At 37.2% G+C, this 24,600-nt stretch overlaps 2 protein-coding genes, 1 long non-coding RNA gene and 1 pseudogene across 5 annotated transcripts; 3 read left to right on the forward strand and 1 right to left on the reverse strand.

Annotated features, from left to right (window-relative positions):
- The first annotated feature begins 882 nt into the window (after window positions 1-882).
- On the forward strand, window positions 883-6,666 carry LOC113099619 (U4/U6 small nuclear ribonucleoprotein Prp31). The gene is made up of 14 exons (XM_026264498.1): window positions 883-1,010; window positions 1,117-1,329; window positions 1,427-1,487; window positions 2,751-2,834; window positions 2,932-3,029; window positions 3,207-3,313; window positions 3,555-3,724; window positions 4,123-4,280; window positions 4,373-4,462; window positions 4,603-4,730; window positions 5,274-5,346; window positions 5,445-5,573; window positions 5,906-6,004; window positions 6,214-6,666. The coding sequence occupies exons 2-14, from the start codon at window positions 1,117-1,119 to the stop codon at window positions 6,331-6,333; spliced, it is 1,530 nt and encodes a 509-aa protein (XP_026120283.1). The 5' UTR covers window positions 883-1,010; the 3' UTR covers window positions 6,334-6,666.
- Window positions 6,667-7,691: 1,025 nt separating this feature from the next.
- On the reverse strand, window positions 7,692-16,987 carry LOC113099617 (CCR4-NOT transcription complex subunit 3-like). 3 transcript variants are annotated; one of them, XM_026264496.1, is made up of 18 exons: window positions 16,834-16,987; window positions 16,143-16,203; window positions 15,966-16,033; window positions 15,795-15,869; window positions 15,450-15,539; window positions 15,117-15,245; window positions 14,929-15,024; window positions 14,526-14,739; window positions 14,302-14,429; window positions 14,080-14,130; window positions 12,862-13,789; window positions 11,940-12,045; window positions 11,692-11,833; window positions 11,434-11,533; window positions 11,002-11,179; window positions 10,729-10,861; window positions 10,518-10,643; window positions 7,692-9,035 (listed from the first exon to the last, which is right to left on the reverse strand). In XM_026264496.1, the coding sequence occupies exons 2-18, from the start codon at window positions 16,165-16,167 to the stop codon at window positions 8,937-8,939; spliced, it is 2,688 nt and encodes an 895-aa protein (XP_026120281.1). In that variant the 5' UTR covers window positions 16,168-16,203; window positions 16,834-16,987; the 3' UTR covers window positions 7,692-8,936. The 3 variants fall into 3 exon arrangements, with proteins under 3 accessions (XP_026120281.1, XP_026120280.1, XP_026120282.1); XM_026264495.1 differs by having other exon boundaries at window positions 14,526-14,745; XM_026264497.1 differs by lacking the exon at window positions 14,080-14,130 and having other exon boundaries at window positions 14,526-14,745.
- A 1,161-nt stretch (window positions 16,988-18,148) lies between these two features.
- Window positions 18,149-20,551, forward strand: LOC113099622 (uncharacterized). Its single transcript, XR_003289486.1, has 2 exons — window positions 18,149-18,409; window positions 20,288-20,551. It is a non-coding gene; the product is annotated as an uncharacterized LOC113099622 (long non-coding RNA).
- Window positions 20,552-21,421: 870 nt separating this feature from the next.
- Window positions 21,422-24,173, forward strand: LOC113099621 (sphingosine kinase 2-like; annotated as a pseudogene).
- Window positions 24,174-24,600: the final 427 nt, after the last annotated feature.

Consider the following 24,600-nt stretch of genomic DNA (forward strand, 5'->3'; position numbering starts at 1 on the left):
TTATTAAAAGATTGTTAGTATCATTTAAATAGGATTGGCTTTGTCACACGTAACCCTTACCTTATATCTTCCAGTTGAAATAAAAAAAAAAGTTACTGAAAAAAAAGATATATACAAAAATTGCGTCATTTATTTTATGTCATGAAACCAAAAATATATTTTCTGTTTCGTTCAAACTTTGCACAGACGGAATTCTTAACCATGTTCATCCCTTTGATATTAGTTTAATGCATCCATCTCCTCCAGAGTTAAACAGGTGGAAGGCAAATATGCTGAAAATTGTATCATATGAAAAATTCTTGGCCAGGATTAATAATGATTTGGAGGGTTTTGACAAATCTTGGGGACGGGTTTTTGACTGAGATTGATGGAATTTTTATTGTTTAGTGCGCTTCTCTTTGTTAAGTCTATTATTTTTGTGGTGTTACATGTAAAGGTATTTTCTAATTTGATTTTAGTGTACCTTCTTATTTTTACATGTGTGTATGTCTGTAGGGATTATTGATAACAGGCCCAAAATGTAAATGTAAATGTGAATTAATCGTGTTTGGAAGCTGGTTTTTTTTTTTTTTTTTTTTGTTATGGATGTTTTGGTTTTATTTTGTTAAAAAAATTAAAAATAAATGAAGACTTCAATTATAAAATATTAGTTTAATGCATGCAGTCTATGGTTTAATGTTTATTGTTTGAAAATTGCGTGGTTACACACCTTTTTTACAATTCCCAGTGTTGCCTTTTGTGCTCAAAAACGACATTTGATTAATTAATACCATACCATAAGCAAATGATTATTATTTTTTCATGTGTGCGTTCAACAGACTGTAAAAAACATAGACAGTAAAAAAAGGGGGTGTTCCTGAACACATTTCCCATAAGCCTTTGCTGTAAAACATGACGCATTTAACCTGCGACTTTAGCATTGTTCGGTACTGCGCGTTAGTGTATCGTTGCATTTTGTTGGGTATTGGTATTTTTTATTGAAGAGAGAAGAAAAGAGGCGCTGTGGAAATGTAAGTTTGATCACATTTAACCTGAAAACTATTTAAAAAAAAACTCGTTCAGCAAAACAACGGTGTTTTGATGTAATTCGCGTGTATTTGCTCGCTCTGTTCGTAGATGTCTCTGGCAGACGAATTGCTTGCCGACTTGGAGGAGGCAGGAGAAGAAGAGGACGGGCTGTATCCCGCTGGAGAAGGGGCTGAGAGTGATGGGGAGCCCGGGGAGAATCAAGCCGATGGGGGTCTGGAGGACATACCGGAGGAGATGGAGGTGGATTACAGTGGGACGGAGAGCGTCACATCCATAGCAAAACTACGACACAGCAAGCCAGTGAGTCTTTGACTTCATTATCTCTGAATGGATTCTAATAAGTACCGTCTCCCTTAAACGTTACACTAACGTATTGCAACTTCTCGACTTCGTACAGTTTGCTGAAATCATGGATAAAATCGGCCATTATGTTGGAAATCAACGTAAAAATTCAGAAGGTGAGTAACATCCATCAAATTTTTCCGAAACATGTGTAAACATTAAATTTCCATATATAACACGTCAGGGCCGCGGGAAGTAATTTTGAGCAGGGGGTGCTGTGATTTTTTTTTTGTTGACAAAAAACCTATGAGCCTATAGGCCTATTTAAAATACATTTTAAAAATAAATACATTGAGATTTACTACTTTATTGTCATATACACTTCAGTGCACAGCCAGCCAGGGTCTGAAACACAGACATCAGATCTCAGATATGCGCAATGCATTATTAATCTGAAGCAGAATCAGAAATAATAGTTTAATAATCGAAAGAAAACGAAATAATTACTTTCATTACAATTTCAGATAGCCTATACATACATGCAACTTATTTAGATACAACAAATAATATTACAACAAAATATAATATTAATCAAACTTCACAATAACGCTAAAACAATGCAATCGATTTGGTCAGCTGGCTTGAGTCACGTTTATTTCACACGCAACTCTATTAACTCCAAAATCTTTTTACGCACACCACAAGGAAATAATCTCTGACTATTTAAGCAATGTGTTTATTGAACAGTTCTCCACATCCATTACGCAAAAAACACACGCACAGTATAAAGCTTTCCGTCTCCATCTTCAACCTTTTTACACAAACCACAAGGAAATAATCTCCGACTATTTAAACTTTATTTAACAGTTCTCCACAACCATTACGCAAAGAACACACGAACGAACTAATACTCTCCATCTCCATCCCCACCACCTTACAAAAATACTATAGTGTACTACTTACAATTGCTTGGCTAGTCAAAGCTGATCCCACACTTGTTGCCAAAAAAATAAATGTTACAAGCGCGGCAGCACAATGCTCCTACCTGAGCTACATGCAGGCGGGGTGCCCTGGTTACAGGTGTACAAATGTCGAGGTGCGCTGTATTATATAAAGATGGATGTATTCTGCATGGAACGAGCGGGAAACCTCGTTACTCGGCGACCAAACCTGCCTGCCTGACGTTGACAACGTAACTTCCGAACCTGTGTTGATTAGGCCTCAAAATATGAAATTAAAATCCAAAATATATACGTAATAGCCTACGTGTTTCAAAATCATTTTCTAAAATATTCATAAGGAATTTATAAATTGTGCAAAATATTTTAATAGGCCTACATTTTTTTTATCTCCCTCTCGTCACTAGGGGGTGCTGCAGCACCCCCAGCACCCCCACTTCCCGCGGCCATGTAACACGTTTTTTCCCCCACTCTCTTCAGTGTCTGGACCTGTTGAAGCAGACCCTGAGTACAGACTCATCGTCGCTGCCAACAATCTCACAGTGGAAATTGACAATGAACTCAGTGAGTTTAATGTTTATTTTATATGCAAACTATTTGTCAAATTACAAGATTTGTGTATCACTTATCAAGCATTATAACATCGTCATTTCCCCATCAGATATCATTCACAAGTTTGTCCGTGACAAGTACTCCAAAAGGTTTCCTGAACTGGAGTCTCTGGTGCCAAACGCACTAGACTATATCAGAACTGTTAAGGTATGAAGATTAATTTGAAAAATATGATGGGCTGAGCACTTTTGAGTAGCCTAATCATGCGAAACGTTACCTTCATATGATTTACATCATCTGATCATTTGTTTTTTTTTAATTAATGAGAATTGAAGATAAACTCTTGTGTGTGTTATATAAGTTAATGTGTTTGTGTGTCTTCAGGAGCTGGGCAACAGTCTAGAGAAATGCAAAAATAATGAGACCCTCCAGCAGATCCTGACTAATGCTACTATCATGGTGGTCAGTGTCACAGCCTCGACCACACAAGGGTGAGCGAGCAGATTTATTTGGTTTGATTACAGGAAGAGTTTTTTTATTTTTATTTTGTTAAAGTCTTCTGTTTAAAAGTTTGGAGCTAGTGGGATTTTTGTTTTTGAAATAAATGAAATGAACGCAACCTGGGTGAGCAGCAGAGACCTTCAGAAATATTTCAAATCAGATCAACCCCAAACTTTTGAACCGCAATATAATTTTGCTTGGTTTTCTGATTAAATGGTTGGGTTTTGGCAGAACGATGCTTGGTGATGATGAGCTTCAGCGACTGGAGGAGGCGTGTGACATGGCCCTTGAGCTCAACCAATCAAAACACAGGATCTATGAATATGTGGAATCCAGGATGTCATTTATTGCTCCAAATCTTTCAATAATTGTCGGAGCTTCAACTGCTGCCAAGATTATGGGTGAGAACAAGACTGCTGAATTAAAAGGACAGTTACCCAAAAATTACAGTTCTGTTATTTACATGTTGTTCCAAACTCGCATGACTGTGTGAGACAAAAGGTTTAAAAAAAAAAAAAAAAATATATATATATATATATATATATATATATATATATATATATATATATATATATATATATATATATATATATATATATATATATATATATATATATATATATATATATATATATATATATATATATATATATATAATAAATTTTTATTATTATTTATATTTTTGTTTGGGTGAAATATTCACTTATGCCTGATGATCACAATAAAATTTGGTGCTACTGTAAAGATCCTTTCATTTTGTTTCCCTGACAACATGTAACCCCCCTCCCCATCATTTCAGGTGTTGCTGGGGGGCTGACTAACCTGTCCAAGATGCCTGCGTGTAATCTGATGTTGCTGGGAGCTCAACGGAGGACTCTGTCTGGATTCAGCAGCACATCCCTGCTCCCCCATACAGGCTACATCTACCACTGTGACGTAGTGCAGTCTCTGCCTCCAGTGAGCAGCAACCTTTCTGCTTTCACTTATTTTTCTTTGCTTTAATTTGATCATTTTGATTCAGAATGTCATGAGTTTTTCTCTGTTTCCAGGATCTGAGGAGAAAAGCAGCTCGTCTGGTTGCAGCTAAATGCACTCTGGCTGCCCGTGTGGACAGTTTTCATGAGAGTGCAGTTGGGAAGGTCAGTGGTTTCATCAAGCTCTACACCATTGTATGGTTTAGAGTTCACTTGCTTCAGATGATAAAGTTAGACTGTATTTGCATTTAAAAATCTTTAGAAGCACTGTAGTACTTTGCCTTGATTAACTTGTTTATACACAGGTTGGCTATGACTTGAAGGAAGAGATCGAGCGAAAGTTTGATAAATGGCAGGAGCCCCCACCGGTCAAGCAGGTGAAGCCTCTTCCAGCTCCCCTGGACGGACAGAGAAAGAAGAGAGGAGGAAGAAGGTGAGGCTCGTAGAGGGTGGGAATCATGGGTCCTTGTCAACCTAATGAAGCATGCCACGAACTTTCATCTCATTAATCATTTCTTTTTTTTTTTTTTTTTAAGAAATTTTTCAAATTATTTAAAACAAATAAGTAGTACATAAAAAAATATGTATATGTGTGTGTGTGTATGAATGTGTATATATGTATTTATTTTGTTTTGTTGTATTATATATTCACTCATTCTTATTCATTTTGTTTCATCTTAAAAAAGCAGAACAAATTGCATTGACTATATTCAATATTGACAAGCAAAAAAATGTAGAAAAAAAAATACAATAAAAGGAAAAATATGAAAGGTGTAAGCACACAATAAAAACTGTGAAATTATTTTGTTGAATCGACAAGTAAAATATTGAATTATACGTGAAATTTTGAACATATGGAATGGTATGTTAAATTTTGAAGTAGAAAGACTGAAATAGTATTTTCCTGTAAAACCTACTGCAATCATTTTTGTTTTGACGACTTTGAAAAAGAAACATTCTTTTTTTATGCTCTCAGGTATCGTAAGATGAAGGAGAGGCTGGGTCTAACAGAAATCAGAAAACATGCCAACAGAATGACATTTGCAGAGGTTAGTTGACCTCTGTCAGTATTGCTCCATTAGCATGGCTTTTTGTTTTTAATTCCATAGATTGATTCAGATTATAAACTGTCTTTCTCCCCTGTAAGATCGAGGATGATGCTTATCAGGAGGATCTGGGCTTCAGTCTTGGTCAACTGGGAAAGTCTGGTAGCGGCAGGGTCAGACAAGCTCAGGTCAACAACTCCACCAAGGCCAGAATATCCAAGTCCTTACAGGTATGCATGCTTACTGTAGCATGAGTGATATGAAAGTATTCTAACATGCTGATTTGATGCTCCACCAACATTTCTTATCAGTGTGGAAAACGGTTATGGAAACCTTTTTTTTTTTTCAGGATTATTTGAGAATTAGGAAGTATAAAATAACAATTTATTTGATATAGAACTTTTATCAGTCTTAAAAAAAAAAAAAAAAAAAAAAGCATGAATTTCTTTAAAAACTGACCTGAAACTTCTGAACAGTAATGGAAATTTGATCTATAAAATTATTTTGCATTGCTACATAATGAGCATTTCTATATGGTCTTATGACTGTTTTGTTACTGTAGCGAACCCTGCAGAAGCAGAGCATGACGTACGGTGGGAAGTCCACTGTCAGAGACCGATCTTCTGGAACCAGCTCCAGTGTGGCCTTCACTCCTTTACAGGTACACAAAATCTTATTTGAAAATGGATTGTTTTTGCCATTCTTTTCCTGCCTCCAGGGTGCAGAGGTTACAGACTTCATGTGCATAGTGTTTTCTCGTGTTCAAGTACAGTTGATTCCTGTTTGGTTCCCTTGCTGTATCACTGACTGACAGCTGTGGTTTGTTTGGTTGATTTTAGTTAACAGTGTGCACTGTCTTGTCTCTGTCAGGGGCTGGAGATTGTGAACCCACAGGCTGCAGAGAAGAAGGTGGCGGAAGCCAATCAGAAATATTTTTCCAACATGGCTGAGTTCCTCAAGGTTAAGCACGAGAAGGATGATAAAGTGTGAGGCGTCGTGTCAGACGAAAGAAACCACATACATCGATAGCCATAGTCTGATTCACACTTCAGCTGTTAATTTATACTCTATCACACACCCACACAGATGGACTTGTGTGGGAATAGTGACATTTATGAGGACAGCACCAGGACACATGGCTGAAAATACTTTTTCTGTTCAGAGGAGATGAAGAGGGAGAGGATTTTGGTTTTTGTTAATTTTGATCTTTTAAAATCTATACAAAGGAATTGTGTGTTGTCTGTATATATAACAAATATGCCAGTTTTTTAATTTCAGTAACTGTAGACAACACTTTGAATAAAGTTGTTCATCTAGCACACATTCATTGTCTCCAGTCCTTTTTCATTTTAGTTCAAAGCTGCCTGTTAATTTCTCTGTGTGATGCATACTTTGTCCTTGAGGATTTCTTATAGTTTAGGTTGGTATGCATGCTTGCACAAAATGTATTTGACTGCAAGCATTTCAATCACTTTCCTATCAGAGAAGACACAATGTTGTCACATTTTTGAAATGCTATCATTAATTAAAGATCTTAAAACTTCATATGCTAAATTAAAGGCTAAATGTCAAAAAGGTTTGCAAAATCCTTTTTGAATGTTCCTCAAGTAAATGTTTTCTGGTGGTCACCTGAATTGCTTTCCACTCTTTGCAGTGTAGGATGGATTGTGGCAATAAATGGTTGCAAAACAAGGCTGTTTTAACTAGGATAAATATGTATTTAAAGAAATTCTGGTGTCACTTTTATTCTGTCAATCCTGTTATGCCACATTTCATAGTTACGTAATGCATTTTAAATGAATTCTAATAATTGTGACATTTTCACCTTGTCATTTCTTACATAATGATCACCATGTCATGCTGGATTTCTTTTTTCTTTTTTTTATGAGAATCACATTCAAGATTAATTGACAGGAAGTAGTGCGCCGCTCATTTTTGAGTTACAAAAATGAAAAATAATTATCAAGATATGATCTTTTTAATGTTTTATTATACACTTCTTGTTAGTCAATTGCAGGCTTGTCTTATTATATCAGTATGAATTATGCAGTGTGCCAACTTAATTGCATGTTTGACTCTTGCCTCTGGTAATCAATCTTGTAAAGTGTTCTCACATGATATAAAATTAAACTTAAATATTTCTCATCCATTTTATGTTTACTTAAGTGGGGTAAGGAACAGTTACACTATTGTTTGCTCCATCTGGTTGCAACTGATTGATGATGTATATTATCATTTACATGTGCATATTTGGATTGGTTATATATATATATATATATATATATATAGATCCACACTTGCTCATTGTATATATGGTCTTGTTTTTGGAGACAACAAGAACACTGATATGGCATCACAAAAGTAATTTATTGAAATTTTACAACTCTGTTTTTTGTTTCCTCCCAACCTACGACGCGACATCACAATCGCATGCTGTCCTGTCCATGTCAAAAAAGGCAAGGATGATGGTGTTTATTACTGGAGAGACAAATGCAATCAGCTGCCCTGTGCATCAAAAATACTTTCTCTCATCACATTTATCTCATTTTGAGTGTTGGTCGAGCCCGTCGTTCTCCCCAAACAATAGAGAAAACTGAAATGAATGGAAACTCACGTGGGATTCTGTGGGGTGTTCGAAAAAGCTTTGCCTTATACATGAAGTAACAGGACAATGATCATTTATTTTTGTTTTGGGAAACTGTGCAGCAGAGCATGTAAGAATAATTTTGAGATGTGACTTCAATAATAACTAGGACAGTTCGGGGAAGGCTTTTGCTTTACATGCATTTTTACACAACAAAAATATTCAGCAATGGACAACCTAGAGGACACTGAAAGAAAGAAAAATAAGGTTTTTAACTTTACATATTTTACTCTGTCTTTTTATTAGATATTTTTTGAAGTGAGATCACTCATGCCATGTTTAACAGACAAATAATCACACGCCACTCTGAAGGCTGACAACTTCAACCCACCTTGCTTGGTAACAAATGTAAGAGATGCTACAGAACATTACCCTATCAACGCCATATTTCTTTGTGGTCTAGGAAACCACATTTAGGTAATGATAAAGGTAGGGAGGTCGAGAGGAATTCAATTGCATAGCAATTTAATGATCGACACGTTATCTCGCAAGGCAAAGTCACAGTGCCTCAACACTCCCAGAGGGGCTCAATGAACTAAGAACAACCAATCAATGCATTAGACTTGGGATCTCGCATAGTGCCGGTACATCATAGTCAGTATATGTCATCAAAGAGGATAAGACTCGCTAATGCAGCACTCCACCAAACACAAACTATGAGCAAAAATGTTTTGACTGTGGCAAAATCAAATGGTTTCCTTTCATTTCTGTTTGACTAGGTGGGGTTTTCAGTTAGAACAGAAATGAAGGGCATAAAGACTCAACGTTAATGGAGGTTCAAATGTTTGTATGTAAACAGGCACTCGACCCCCTGCTCTCTCTCTCTTTTAAAGAAAAAGGCCATCATCACATCCAACTTTAACCACGACATAGAGTTCATCTCGGAATGTTAACAGCAGCGTTTTCTCTGTCGTAGCGATCGCTCTCTCTCTCTCTCTCTCTCCGTCAGTCACTGCAGGTCTCTATCCTCCAGGTATCTGTACTCAAAGGTAAATCCTTCCTTTTTTCTCTGGCCCCACTTTTCATAGTCAAAGTAAATGTACGTGCCCTACAGACAGAAAGAGAATATATTCATTTAAACGGAATTTAGAAATTTCAAGCATATTATTACATCATAGAAAATAGGGCTCTTAAAATGGTTCCAGTTTGTAGGATATGCAAATGTGTTCATTTGTATATTTATTAAACTGTAAAAACATTATAGATTTTTTAAAAAGAAATTAATACTGTTATTTAGCAAGGATGCATTCTATTGAAATCGCAAATTCAAGCAACGGTAAAGACATTATAACGTTTAAAACAAGATTTATATTGCAAATGAATACTGCTTTCTATTCATTAAAGATTCATAAAACTAAATTACCAAAAAGTATTAAGCAATGACTGTCTCAACATTAAGAAATGTTCCTCAAACAGCAAATCTGCATATAAGAAATGATTTCTAAAGAATATGTGACACTGACGACTGGAGTAATGGCTCTACAGAGATGAGTAGAGTACGCAAAAACTGTATTCAAGTAAAAGTACTTATAGAAATATTTACTCAAGTAAAACTAAAAGTACTAGTCTGAATAGTTAGTCTTCAGTGTCACATAATCCTTCAGAAATCATTCCAATATGTTGATTTACTATCAATGATGTTCTTTTTAGCTTTCTAATCAAAGAATCCTAAACAAAAATATTAGGCAGAAAAACTGTCCAGCACTTATAATAAATCAACATATTATAAATATTTTTTGAAGGATCATGAAAACTGGAGTACCAGATGATGAAAATTCTGATTTGCATCACTGAATGAAATTATATTTTAAAGTATATTCATTATGTACATGTATAAATAACCTATACAGAACATCTTAACAATACCAACCAAATGCACATTGACAGATCTTCTTCCTTCTGTTCTGCAAAATGTAAACAAATGTATATTTCTGCAAGCATAAATATTGTGGAAATCTAGGCAAAGGCATTCCTTCTGGAACAGAGCTAACACAGGTTTGGAGGGTATTCATTACATACTCTGTGACAGCTTATTTAATGTAAAAATAATATTTTAGAGTTATACATCCAACAAACTGGTAATGTCAGTGGTATTGTGTACTGTAATCAAATGTAGCCTAAGTCATACATGTTGAACTGTAGACGACAACACCCTGTGTTCATCTAATAAAGATCTTCATAGCTAGCAAACAACAGCCTTTGCAGATTTACTTTCAACTGACTGTAGATCCAAAGCCAAGTCTTCAATGCTCTTGGTGTGCTTAAACTTTCTGTTAAAACTCCAAGTAAGAACCGCTGCAGACAGCTCAGCTTGTGCGTCAGAGAACTGAACGAATCATTCAAACTGATTCACAGGTTTACTAACTGGTTTGATCAAGCCTTTGAACAAAATTGACTCAAAGTATTCAATCATTTACGATTGGACATTGCTTATTGCCCAGGGAAAAAGTATGTGTGTAAAAAAAAAAAAAAACTCAGTTTGCCATATTTATTTTCAGTGTTGAGCATGAAAACTGTAGTGGGTTTGTACCTGTTCGAACTCATCAGTGATGGTCTTGGGTTCCTCGTGCCGTTGGAACCACATCATGTATTTGGTGTGGAACCTCCACGATTGCTTCTTCAGTGCTTTAGCCGACAAGTACTGCGCCTTTGTGCCCTGAGGTAGAATGCCAACCAAGAGAAACATTTGGAAGACTGCAACATCCAACACATGTGCTTATTTAAAAGCAACAAACACAGACCTCCAGGTAGTAGAAAATGAAGAAGAGCGTTTCAGTGGACAATCTCTGGTAGAACTCGATAGAGTCCGAATGATGTGGGGGAACCTGGTGGTGGAATGGCGGTGTAGGACAGGGGTTTCTCATCAGATACTGCCTACAAACGGACAAAAATAAAAAAAACGACTCATGTCAGGCCCACATCTTCAGCTTGAGGAGCAGCTTTCCTGATGTCTTCACAAGGAAATAAAAACACTCATTTTACTCAGCGTTTATACTAGATAGCATATTGTGTACCTGATTCTCTCTGAATCGGACGGGTGGGGCATGTGCGTCCATGTTGACTCCTGCATTGCCTGTTGGTAAAGCTGCTCTTTACTGAGGGGGGTGGGACCTAGCGGACATGCCCCTAAAGTTGGCGGCAGGTTGACCTCTGAAACGGCAGGCTGAGGGGCCGTTGTGGGTCCAGGTGGGGCTGAGTAAAGATTTAAAAGAAAGACATTTTTAGAGTTTGTGAAGATTATACCAGCCTGTACCTTACGTAACATATAATCTGGCACATTAAACTGCAGTCTAGCTGTTAGACCGGGTGGGCTGTGTGCGGTTGAGTCATTTAATCATAAGCTTGAAGTATACTGAGGGGAGATGACTGACAGTACTTCAAATAACCATGTATGCCAGTTAAATAGGTACTGAAAATGAGTGGTTTTAACTATTTCTGTAAGGTACCTCGATCTGGGAGGTGTAGTGATGAAATCTCTCCATCCAGTGTCAATCCCAGGGCAGCCCGCTCTGCCATAGCTTTCAGAGAGCTCGGTGGTTCAGGAGCCTGCGAGAGACCCAAACGGAATTACATAGGAAACAGCACTATTAAAATCGATTTTATTGCATTTGGAGGAAATTCCTTTTGAGAAACGTAAAGCTGAAGTGAGTGAATTGTGTGCCACTGACAGTCTGAATCTAGTCTAACCAGGATAAAAGACACACCTTGATGGCTTCTGTGTTGAGTGTATAGGAGTGTGGGCCATTTAGCAGACTCCCACCACCAGGTGTGTTGTCAGTGAAGGAGGGTGATGGGGAGGAGGGGGGTAGAGTGATAGAACTCAATAAACTGGGGCCATTATCCAGACTATAATACAGAGGAAGTTGGAGAGAGAACAACAGCAACAATCAATAAATCAATCATATTACTGTTATGTTAGCTACAACTCAAAGATATGCAGATGCACACTCACATTTGATTGGTTGATGAGCTCGAGGAGGAGGAATGGCTGTTTTGTGATTGGCTGGCACTGCTAAGTGAGGAGTCTGGTGTGTTGTCTGCAACCACAGCACTGTAACCTGTATGTAGAAAAATAAGGATCAATTTAAACCAATAATAATAATAATAATAATAATAAATTATAACATTTTAAAAGGGATAAAAAGATAAACAAAAAAACAATTTAAAAGAGAAATAATAATTACTATTATTATAACAATAATAATCATAACTATAAAAGGCAGTAATTTAAAAGATTCATAATATTGAAAAAATATATTTAAAGAATTCTGAATTAAATTACTAATAACAATAATAATTGAAATAAAATACTAAAAAACAATTAAACAGAACAATAAAAATTAAAGAAATAAAAGAAAATAACGATTATTTTAAATAAATTATAAAAAGCTAATGATAATTATAATAGATCTTTATAAGGAGAAATTTATAATAATAATAATAATAATAATAATAATAATAGGTTTTAATAGCTTTATTAAGAGATGAAAGAATACAACCATTATCTTCAGCTAAACATTTATTCCTACTCATAAATCCTAAACTTAAAATTATAAATTGGTAAATACAGTGGATAAGTACCCTATTTTTCGGACTATAAGTCGCACTGGACTGTAAGTTGCATATATTTAGAACGAAGAGAAAACATTACAGCCATGAGAGGGCGCTCTATGTTTTCAGTGGTATGCTACAGGAGCACTGAGCAGCATAGAGCGCCCTCTCGCGGCTGTAGACGGTAATATTTTCTCTTGGTTCATGTACAATTAATTTAGAGAAGTCGCACCTGACTATAAGTCGCAGGACCAGCCAAACTATGAAAAGAATTGCGATTTATAGTCCGGAAAATCGGTAATGGCCAGATAAAAAAAACTCACTGGTTGCTCCATTTTGTTTGAGGCCGCTAGGTGGTCTTGCAGGTGCTACGTTTGTCCCCACTCCTGCACTTGCCACAGAACTGCTTCCATTTCCACCCAACCCGCTCTCTCCAGTTCCTCCTCCAGGTGCTGTGCCCACATGGCTCACAGGTATCTGTGCAGACCCCTGGAGAGCCGTCTGGCCCGGTACCAGGTTTAGAATCCCTCCGGTCAGAGAACCATGACCCGGACTGGACCCTAGCAAGCTGATACCAACCCCTGTCCCCGTGCCATTACTGGTTGCGCCCGTGTTAGTTCCCCCTGCACCTCCGCTCGGTATAGACATGCCAGAACTACCACTACTGCTCCCTACTGGACCACTGGAGGCACCACCTGATGTTCCTCCAGCAGCTGCCTGGGCATAGGGAGCAGGGTTAGAGCCTGAGAGAAGCGCCGCCATGGTGTTGAGAGAACCAGACAAGCCTGCCATGCCCAGACCTGGCATCTGAGCTCCACTACTGCTGCTGGTCACTGTCACGCTCCCCTTCACAAGGCCCAAACCCAGTCTAGAGCCCTCAACCCCAAGAACAGATGAGGCCTGGGACTGGGAACTGGAAGTTACTGGGCCAGGTGTGCTGGAACTAGGCAGAGAGGCAGTGGTGGAGGCAGGTAACGTGGGGTGGCTAGGAGGACTAGGTGTGTTGTTGGAGGGTGTAGATGTCGAGGAGAGTTTGACCTGTGCTTGCTGCTGAGACTGAGGAACATGCTGCTGCACTGCGCTGCTAAAGCTTCCCAGCAGACTGCTGCTCCCAGAGATCGCTGTGCAGCCACCAACAGCAGTCGCCACAGAAACCAGTGAAGAGGAAGAGGAGGAGCCTGAGGAGGAGCCCGACGATGAGGCGGATGACGAGAACGACGAGAGAGATGGGTTGCCATTCTTCACAGGAGACTGATCAGAGTAAGAAAGCCATGAGGTTAGAAACACATCTTTTTCATTAAGCATACATGTGATTTAAAGGGATTGTTCACTTAAAACAGCCATTTTAAAAAGAAACAAAAGCTCCAAAAAGTGGTTCATACAACTTGGGAGTATTTTATCTTTTTGTATCAAGTCATATGATTACTTTTAGAATGTTTTTGCACCCTTCTTTAAGTTTGAAAGCTTTAGTTTCCATTCACTGAAATAAAGTCATACAGGTATGGAACAACCTTTAACTGACACTGATGCTGAGGTCTCACCTGACAGACTTCACTGTCTGTAGATCGACCTCTCTTTTCCTCCGAAATCTCCTGAGTAAAACATTCACACACAATATATAGTAAGACAATTAATTCTGTGACCAAAGGTCAATAAAAGGTACGAAAAAGCGCATGATGGGTGTTTCTATGTCATACAAAAATGACCAAAATCCTATGCAGACTAGACTGAGACAAGAGGAAGAATGCGAGAAAATGGTTTACCATTGGGCCTGTTGCAGGAGATGGAGGGATGGGGGAAGAGGAAGTGGTGGAGGTCGGTGTGCTGCTGGACGGAAGGAACATCTCATCTTCAATATGGCCCTGAGGAGGCGTTGCAATCAAAGTTGTTGCTAGAGAGAAAGAGATGTTTAGAAATGCGACCCATCTTGACAAAGCCATATCATTTAAAAAAAAAAAACTTCCATCCCACGCACACACAAACTTACGTATTTCCTCCAAATCCAGATCATCATAGATGAACTCATTCTCTTCGAAGTCTGGGTCTTGTGAAGAGTCAATATAATATTCCACATCATCTTTGATCTTATGGATAGCGTCAACCTGGATCGAATCATTATCCAACATCCTCAAGATGGTCTCTAGCATAAGAATGTGGTGCCGGTGTCTTTCGATTAACCTCTTTAGCTCTTCAATCCGATCCTGCTTCTAAACACAAACACAATAAACAGCTTTCCATAGGACAGAAATGTGTGAGAAGCTGAGAACAATCTGAGGTCTTAAACAGTGAGGCTTCACATAATATTGAATACATATATAGGAAAGCAAATCTGTAATAAAATAAGAAAAGCAGAGGAAAGGATGAGGAGAAATGGAAAGTGAAATGCCGACCTCTTTGTCTCCTTTCTTCTTCCGTGTTTGAACAGAGAGGGACTCAACTTCACTCTCAAACTGGTCCACCTGCATGTTCAAAGTGTCTATTGTGTTCTGTGAGAGAGAGAAATCATGTCATTAGTGCACTACTTGCATCCTGTTCACAGTTTTTCTACCCACAATGTTATCCATGAGCCCTCTTGTACCGTGAGCCACTGTTCTGTTTCCTCCTTCTCTTTCTGCGCCGGGTCCACTTTCTGAGCCAAGCCCAGCCCCTCTTTAGAGTAGGCTTTTGTCTTGGTTTCTCTTTCAACAACCTTAAATCGCTCCATTTGCTGAGAAGAAAGAGACAGTGATCCAGGTTAAGCAGTCCAATCTTGACATTAAACGTGAGAAATATATCTAAGAATTCATGAGGCAAAATGTAAGTGTTAAGCCAATGCACTGATATTTTTATCAAAAGTACACAAGTATTTTGCACACTGTTTTAAGCGCATTCCAATAAAATAGCATTGAGGAATCAGGCAAAACCCTTGTACCGTTTCAATAAGCTTCCGGTTCTCCACTAGCTGCCGTTTGTCTTTGATCTCATTGGACGCCACCCATGTCTTAATCTGGTCTCGTAGCCGCTAAGAAGAAAAACAGGTGAGAACAATTATACTGATTGCGAACACATATTTTTCTCTTGGTTCTAAAGAAAGTGTACAATAATTCATTCTACGCAACAGCTAGTTTCGCTTCTCTAAATTCATTGCCCAAGAAGTGATCCAAAAGTGCAACTTAGTCCAACAGCAAGAAATGCTTCTCTGTTTGTAATTAATCCATGTTCACACGATTCCAGAAAGCCTTAAAAGAAGCTAAATATAGAACGAGCACATCCTCACCTGGAGCTTTTTTATCTCTTTCTTGAGATCGGCTTCATATTTTTCCTTCTGATTGGCATTGGCTGCATTATGAAGCTGAGAATGAAATGGATTATTAAAATACAACAACAGGTGCACGATTCCTTTAGCTTTTTGAATTACACATTGGCTTTTGAGTTGTTAACGTCTCACCTTTTTCCAAATGTCTTCAAATTGTTCGACGCCTTCAGCAACTTTTTTCAAACATCGATCTATTTCACCTGGTTTGAGCATATGAAGTCTTAAGATCATATGATGATTTAGAAAACCTCTCAAAAGAAGCTTCTGCGTATATGCAACTGGCAGGGGAGAGTAGAGATATTATCTTACCTTGTAGTTTTCTCTTATCAGCCATGGCTTCGCTATGATACTGTCTTCATACCTTCTGTCACTGCAAGCACATCAGAGAGACTGGTAACTTATACCGTATTCAGTGTGAAGGCAGATGGTAAGTTTTTCTACTGCTCCTAAAATAGATCTCATCTCTATAGAATAGTCTGATATCATAACACCCCGCTTAATTAATTTGCCAAAGCCCACAAAACGATGAACTACTACCTTCAAAGTTACATTTTAATCGAGTTCTTTCCAGGTCAAGAAATAAACACAACTTTCACCTTTGCAATCCCCCTAAATAAGAAAAAATATGAAGAATTTTGATGACAGCAAGCCTTGATCGTCCTCATAGTTTAAATCACTTGGACGGTAACGCCAACACTACCACAGCGCGTTCACGCAGATTTACGCAGCCTCTGATCACTGAGCACTAGCCACCAAGATGCTAACGTGTTAGATTAGCGTTATTTCATCGCCATACCTCATCTACACTCATAATATGTAACCCTAGCAGTATATATAGACAGTATAATGTATATTTCTGCAGTTATTATGGATTAAGCTGCTCTTGTTGAGATGTCGAGCAGCGCTGACGGCTAACGATCTGCTAGCACACACATAGTTTTTCCAACAGAAGGTGTGAGGGATTTAAACTGTTGAAATTGAATGCACAGTCGTCGTATACCTTTTTCAAACGTGTGTAATATTCGTCAGTATCTCTATGTGACAGCCACGACCAATATATCCGCTAATTCCTTGTTTCAAATTTGGTAATTTTTTTAGCTCGTCAGTCCCCCTTCTGTTCAGTAGTACATTAAAGATGGACGGCAGACTCCGCCCACCGCTCGCTACTGAAGGTCCCGCCTCTCGTCTTTTTTTCGTTCTTGTGATTCATTAAAAATGTCTGTCAATCATTTCTCAAGTTGTGACCATTTCCGCATTGGGTGAAAGGTTATATTTACGGAAAAGACCATTCTCTTTACAAAAATCGACTTCTCCTGGGCCTAACAACATTTTTATTTATTTGTAACGACTGTACTAGTTTGTATAGGAAAATGTAATACCTGAAAAATGTGTTTTTATAAAGGAATTGATTGAGGGAGAGTGTGTAATAATGATGACATTTTATTTGATTAGATTTATTTCAGATTTGATTTTTAAATGCAAAATATCAATAACAGAAAAACACAATAATTTAGATATGGGGCCTATTCCTATGGGAATTTTCAATAGCTATTATAATAATACATGATAATCATGATTTACCTTCTTGACTGAATCAATTTACCTTTTTTTATTATTATTATTTTTTGTTTTTGTTTTCCTTGACTTAATATGATCAAATTAGAAATAATTATAATGATAAAAATAGAAAATGTTATTATCCATTTTTATCCAAATTATCCATCATTTCTTATCAGAACAATATATTTTCTAACATGAACGTGAATCTTTTTATCTTAAATAAATATATGAGTAAAAATAGCTCTTTAACATTAATTCATAATTTTGCCCAATCAGATAATTACATATTTCTTTTTCTCTTTGTGAAACCTTGAACCAAATTACTCCAAATCTTTTGAATAGTATTGACATCTTGATTGTTCATGTTTCTTAAACTATTTTTATAACATATATGCTACACTTATATAAATGATCTCATTAAATATATAAATGACCATTTCAGTTATGATTAATGTTTTATTAAGCATTTAATTTAATTTCATTCCACATCTCTGAATGCAGACATATAACCTCTTTTCACAGTTTCATTATAAAATAAATAAAACAGTATACAGGTGAAGTATCAAGGTCTGTTAACAAAACATGATCAAAAAAATGTTCTGCCCTTAAGGTTCTCAGCCTTTTTCTATTCTTTAAATACGCTTGATTTTATATGTATGTGAGTTAGCTTCAGTGCTGTGCATAATTTGACTGAACAAAACTAAACATTAACTGCAAATAACTGTATAGTCGTAATAAAATTAAATGTTAAATATCTCTCTCTACAATAATCAAACAGAATATAAAAGTAGCAAACAAGGTCTTCAACAACGCGCAAAAGCGTGTTTTATCAATGATAAGGGCTGGCCACACAGATTGTATTTGATGATTGTAAGTTTAACACGTCAATCATCCTGTTGTCTCCGCCCACCGTGTCGATAGTGTTCCTGAAACCGCTCGTGCCTCCCTCCTCTACAGCTCAGGAAACCTGGATAACTCGCCGGGGGTGGGGGGGCAAAAAACAAACAAACAAACAGGTAAGTACTGTATTAATCTCTCTCTGTCGTTTATTGTTATTATTACTATAGTCATTTATTTCCGTAAGACACATAAAAGTTTCTAGTACTCCCTATTTGGTGAACAATTTAAACAGAAGCGGATCCGTTTTCAGTTTGATGTCTCGAGCTCCCGTCAGCTTGGCTATTGAAATGACACATGTTTGCTGAATACTCTGTTGTCTTCATCGATACAACCGAATTTTGTCTTTACCAGCTTTACGATTTTAACTTCCACAGTTAAAAAGAAAGTCCACTCATATTCATGTGATATGCTAGTTTCTTGTGTTGGCCTGACATCAGCTAAGTTAGCTGTGTTTATATGTGAGTTTGGCTCTGAGTTGCTAAGAAACTGCAGTTGCACTTATTAATTTTCTTGCCATTCGTTTCTATGATGGTTTAAAATCGCATTTTGCCTTTTTGTACAAGATATCATAGATGCATTTTGTTTCTGCATTCACTTTTATGATCATACCTCATAAACTCACAAATATCACTAGATGAGCTGCCTTTTGCATGTAAAACCCTGATTTAATGCAAGTACACTCAGATCATGAAAGCCTGATTTCCCACTCGTAACACTTAAATGAATTTGTGACTGTGACAGCTGACTGAACACCTTTAACATTCTGAGACGCTTTTTTAATTTTATAAAGTTATTTGATTTGCAATGTGACAGAGCTTTGCATTTTACCTGTGCTCAACTGGCAACATTGTTTTTAATTTCATAACGACTCACCTAAAGAAAGGTAAAGCAACCGTGAGCAAAGGTCATTAGTGCTTTTAGTTTATAATCTGTGAGGTCGCAACTGACTAATTATAGTCAAAGCCTTTGAAATTGCTTTGGCGTAACTGAATAGGTCTTGAAACAATCATATCATTTAATGCAAAACAAAAACATTGCATTAAAACTCTTTGTGATGAAAGGGTCAAAGCGTGCACGCATGTGTGAGAACCCAGACAGCCAACAGAGCTCCTTTTGGCTCCTGAAAGGTAAAGCTTGAGACAGCCTGAGAGAGGAATGTACTTTTGGTCTACTGTGGGTTTTGATTACTTGACAGTGTCGCCGGCCAACTTTTCAGGGACACATGAGGACAAAGTGGACAAGTTTATTTGAGTTTTTAACAATTATTAAGACTTCTGCATTGATTTCGCAGAAGTCTTAACAAGCAGAAAATTAAAGTGCATGATAAGAGTATATCTGGATTTTGGTCAATTTCCAAAACAAAGTCTGCAGAATGTTGAACTACAGCTTGAACATCATACACAGACATCCATTTCATTCTAGATATTTACAGACTGTGTCAATAAATTAGGCCTCTCAATTGCAGGCATTTCCTGTCAGCCTATGCTCATACTATGAGAGCTTAATCTGTTGAATCTGTCGTCGGTTCACATTTCAAACATTCCTGATCTCCACTGAGTAAAAAATTGCGATTACATCTCAACTGTAGTTTTCATTCATGGTCCTGGTGTTGCGTTTCAGGCTCAATTGCGGAATTTACATTATGTAGTGTCATCCAAGATTGATGCAGGACAGGTGTAATTCCACCCCAGACTGTCTGCTAAAAATGTAGCTTTTTTGCCATTACAGGAATACATTACAGTTTAAAACATATTAATATATAAAGTTATTTTAAGTTGAATTAAGAGACTTCTTTCAAGAAAAAAAAAAAAAAACATTTGGAAGGTAGTACATCTTCCATAATAAAAGGTCCTCAACTTCTATTTAGAATAATATATTGTTCATGTTCTTAGGGTTCATATATATCGCTTTTTAGGATGTAGAATATCACGTTTAACTGCGAAAGGTAATCTTTCTCTTTCTGTCTCTCTCCAAACCTTTTCTTCTCTGCGCAGCAGGGCACCTTTAACATCGGATAAAGAGGTTTACCATGCCCTGAGACCCTGTTCCAGCTGTCCTACTCGTTCTGTATTCTGTGTTTTATTTATTTTACTATTTTGAGGACCATCTTGCAAGGGTTGAAGAACAGAATTCAGCGTTCATGGATATAAAATCCTGGATTTTCTGGCAATTTTTTTTTATTGGTTGAACAAAAACACATGATTTCTCCGCACTACTACAGTCTCTGACACTATTTTAAACCAAAACCAGAAGTGACATCCCTGTTCATCTCTATCATTTCCTAATCCTTGTTGTTTTTGGAGAGGAACTGTATTTTTAGTCAACCACCTTGATAAGGTTTCATTTGATACTTCTCAAACAATATCCTCGGCTGGGCCGTTACGTTTGCTCTCTGTGCTTGTTTTGTGTTATTATAACCTTAGTTTGTGTTTATTTTTAGTCATTTGTAAGTTTGCTGACCTTAAGACAATGCACTGTTATTTGAAATTGTGCTTCCTATTTTATTTAAACAATTTGTAAGAATGGAAAATTGTTAAATTAATTACTGAAGAAAATCTGTTTAATGGTTACTTATTCAGATGCATACACCGTACCATTTAACCTTGACAAAACCTTGACTTTTTTCATATTGTGACATTTTGCCAGTGCAGTCAGTCAAAGAGAGAAAAGCAAATAATCTGACATCTTAATCTTGTACATCTTCGTTTTTATAACAAAACTGTCATTTTTGTTGGGATACTTGCAATACTAAACGGGAAATCTCCTTCTTGTATTGTGTTTTTGATTAGATGATCCTAACAGGATTTAGCATTGTTTTCAAGAAAAATGCACTGATGGAAAGGATTTAACACTATCAGGGACAGAAAAGCCTGCTGAAGTTTTCTTGTGTTTTGAAAGACACCTGTTGAAACACTGTCATCATTTGTAATTTTTAATTTTAACTCAGTTTACGTCTAAGCCCATTATTTGGGCTTAAACCTAACACTTTTCAGAACAAGTAGTGCATCCATCCAGAAAGTAATCTCTACAATCAGAAGAAAGAACCCTACATGGGGCATTCAAGCTGTATAGTCCAAACATACTTTCCCCATCCCAGTGGCACTACCTTTTGAGCCCAGACGTCCAATATGCGCTCCCCAGGCCCAGAGAGCCCATCTACGACTGAGGAGGCTCTGCTCCATGGACAGTTCGGCGGTTGGAGCAGCGGAGGAGGAGGAAGTGGAAGTAACAGCGACAGCTGCCCCAACAGCTCTGGAGGTGTTTCTTTGCCTTCCAGCCCCGCCTCCACCAACTATGCCCTGACCCTCACACCAACTCATTATCCATGTCAGCGGTTGTCTCCACGTATTGGAAAGCAGTCCAGGCTGATCCTGCCACTGGCGGAACTGACCGGATGCAGCTGCCCACGCTCGCCGGCCCCTCCTTTGCTGGTGCTTTACTGGTACCCTCAGGGACATCGTCGGAAAGGTGTCTCTAGACACAGACAGGTGAGGGCATACTTGGCAGAGAGCAGAGTTGAGGCGGAGAAATGGAACACTGCCATACAGAGCCTTCTGAGGGGGATGGATGTCAACTCCACTACAGGTGGGTGTCAGGGTTTGATCATTCAAACATGCTTTGTCTCAGATATGTCTTTGCTTTTGTTAGTGGGAAACGTTTAATGTACCCCCTCAGTGTCTTTACTAAAGAGAAAAATGCATCCAGATGCTGCTAATTCTTCAAGACGTCTGAGTCAGTGCTGTTGCGTTAATGTTGTGTCATTAGTTTGATGCCACTTTGATTTCTTCTATAGTGAGCTAAATTTATGTTAGTAAGAATCATGTCTGTCTGCATTTATTTTTGTAAGAGTGTGTTTGCTAGTTTGTGTTAGGTGTGCAGATCTTGAGTCAGTATAGTGGTTCTAATGGTGCAAAATATAAATACACACCATTTATTTATATTTTCATCCGTCCAATTATGCTGGTAGGTAAAACTTGGATGTTTATAAATAACATTAAAGCAACAATGAAACAAATGTTTGCAATCAGCTGTTTAAACAAGAAAAAACAATGGTACTTTATTACTTTTATAGGCAAAGTTGTGAAAGAATTGATGGGAAAGTCTTGCCTCAGTTAATTTGAAAGTACATGAGTCAACAATCTGAAAAAGACAGCACAATTTTCACCCACATGGGAAGTTTAGAAGAAGTTTTGATCTTAACAAAATGCCAGCAAACATCTAGTTTAAGATCTTGACTGTATATTCACTGTTTTCTGGATAGATGTGACCTATCCCAATTTCCAATCATAAAAAGAAAATGAATTGCTCTCAAATGCCATCCAGTTGAAGCATTAATGTAAGAAACTCTATGTGATTGATTTTATTTTGTTGAATAAATATGGAATTTGTTATTCAGATAGTTTAGGATGTGGCTAAGTGTTGTTTTCAGCCTAAAAATGAAGTCCTTATCCTCACTTGCTTGTTTTTGCTCTCTTATTGAGCAGAATTTTGTAAAAGCATTTTGCCCCGTCCCCGTCGACTGATGCTGCTGGTCAATCCATTCAGTGGCCGGGGTCAGGCAATGCAATGGTGTCAAACGCACATACTTCCAATGATAAGAGAAGCCAACATCAGCTACAACCTCATTCAGACAGGTAAGAACAACATGCACGATCACACTCATACAGCTGCAAATGGTTCAGACCAACAATCCTAAGAATTTGATTGAATTGAATGGATGTGACGTATGTGGTTTTGTTGTTAAACAGAACGTCAGAATCATGCACGTGAGTTGATCAAAGAGATCTTGCTACCAGAATGGGATGGAATCGTCATTGTTTCTGGAGATGGGACTCTTGCACGAGGTAAATATCATAACAATCTCGATTGCTTTGTCACATGTATTTAATTAACTTATTACAAAGCAAATTTGTTTGGTAAGTTTCTTGGATCATCTGTGGAATTTATTAAAACAGGGTAAAACATGTTAAACGGCTCTTATCAGTAGCTGAAGATATGAAAATATTTAATAACTGTACGAGCAAAGGATGTTTAGAACATTCTAAATTACACAAGTTTGATTTCTTAAGTACCTGAATGATACCACTGGGTTTACTTTAATTTACTTTACTTATCCATTTTGTGGAAAATTGTCTTTGGCTTCGCAGTACATCACAGACAACATATGTATACGCTTAGGAAAGCATGCAATACACAATAATTTATGAAAAATAAATCAGTCACTTGCTTTTAAAATTTTGACAGCATTGGGCACGAAAGATGGACTGATAAACTGATAAAACTTTAGATTATGGAACACATATTCACTATTAACTAAAAGTTTTCCCTCAATAAACTCCAAGGTAGGTGGTTATTATGTTTAGGTATAGGGGAAGTTTGGGGGGATCTAAAATATGGTCATGCAGAATAAGGCATTATAAGTACTAATAAACAGCCAGTATGCTAGTAATAATATTAAGCAAGTAGTTAGAAATGGTCCTTAAAATAAAGTGTTATCAATTGACTTTTAAAGCCTAATGTCTCTACATCTTATCTATTATCTTGCTTGCTTCATTCACAACCTTGGACATCTGACTCAAAAAAATCAATATATTTTCTACAAAATTTGTATAGACTATTTCAAGTATATTCTATGTAAAATAAGATGATTAACAATATTCATCTGTGTGTCTCTTTGCAGGTGATAAATGGCCTTATGGAAAGGCCAGACTGGGAACAAGCAATAAAACTCCAGTGGGAATCCTTCCTTGTGGCTCTGGAAATGCACTCGCTGGTTCCATCAACCACTGTGCAGGGTACGAAGTGTGCTTGAGCTCACCTGGGACACATTGTGTGAAAATCCCAGTTCTTCAAAGAACCTCCCTTATTTTTAAAGGAACACTTCACCCCAAAATTTAAAATAGTCCATGATTTACTCACCTAGATTTCAAACATATATATTCTTATTGTTTTCTCTCAACTCTCATTGTACAGGAAAATAAATATCTGAAAATTTTTTATATGGAAAAACAACAGCATTGTGTTCCCTGTAGAGATAAATTGTTATTTAAAATCTTTTTCATTGTACAAAAAACTTGCCTTTTCTGTTATTAAGATGAGTTTCATACATTTCTCAAGGGCTGTTTGCTGTAGTGTAGGTGTACTGATTGCAATGTACCTGCTTTTACACTCATAGGCAAGATCCATGTAATGCAGAGGTGATGATTCATGGCAGTATTTAAATACTTTTTTGAGTCATGTTTTAAATATGGATAGTAAAATAAGTAGTTTTTTTTTCATCATGAATATTTCTCTTTTCCTGTCTGTC

This window comes from Carassius auratus, unplaced genomic scaffold (genome assembly GCF_003368295.1).
Source record: "Carassius auratus strain Wakin unplaced genomic scaffold, ASM336829v1 scaf_tig00216982, whole genome shotgun sequence".
NCBI classification, from domain to species: domain Eukaryota; kingdom Metazoa; phylum Chordata; class Actinopteri; order Cypriniformes; family Cyprinidae; genus Carassius; species Carassius auratus.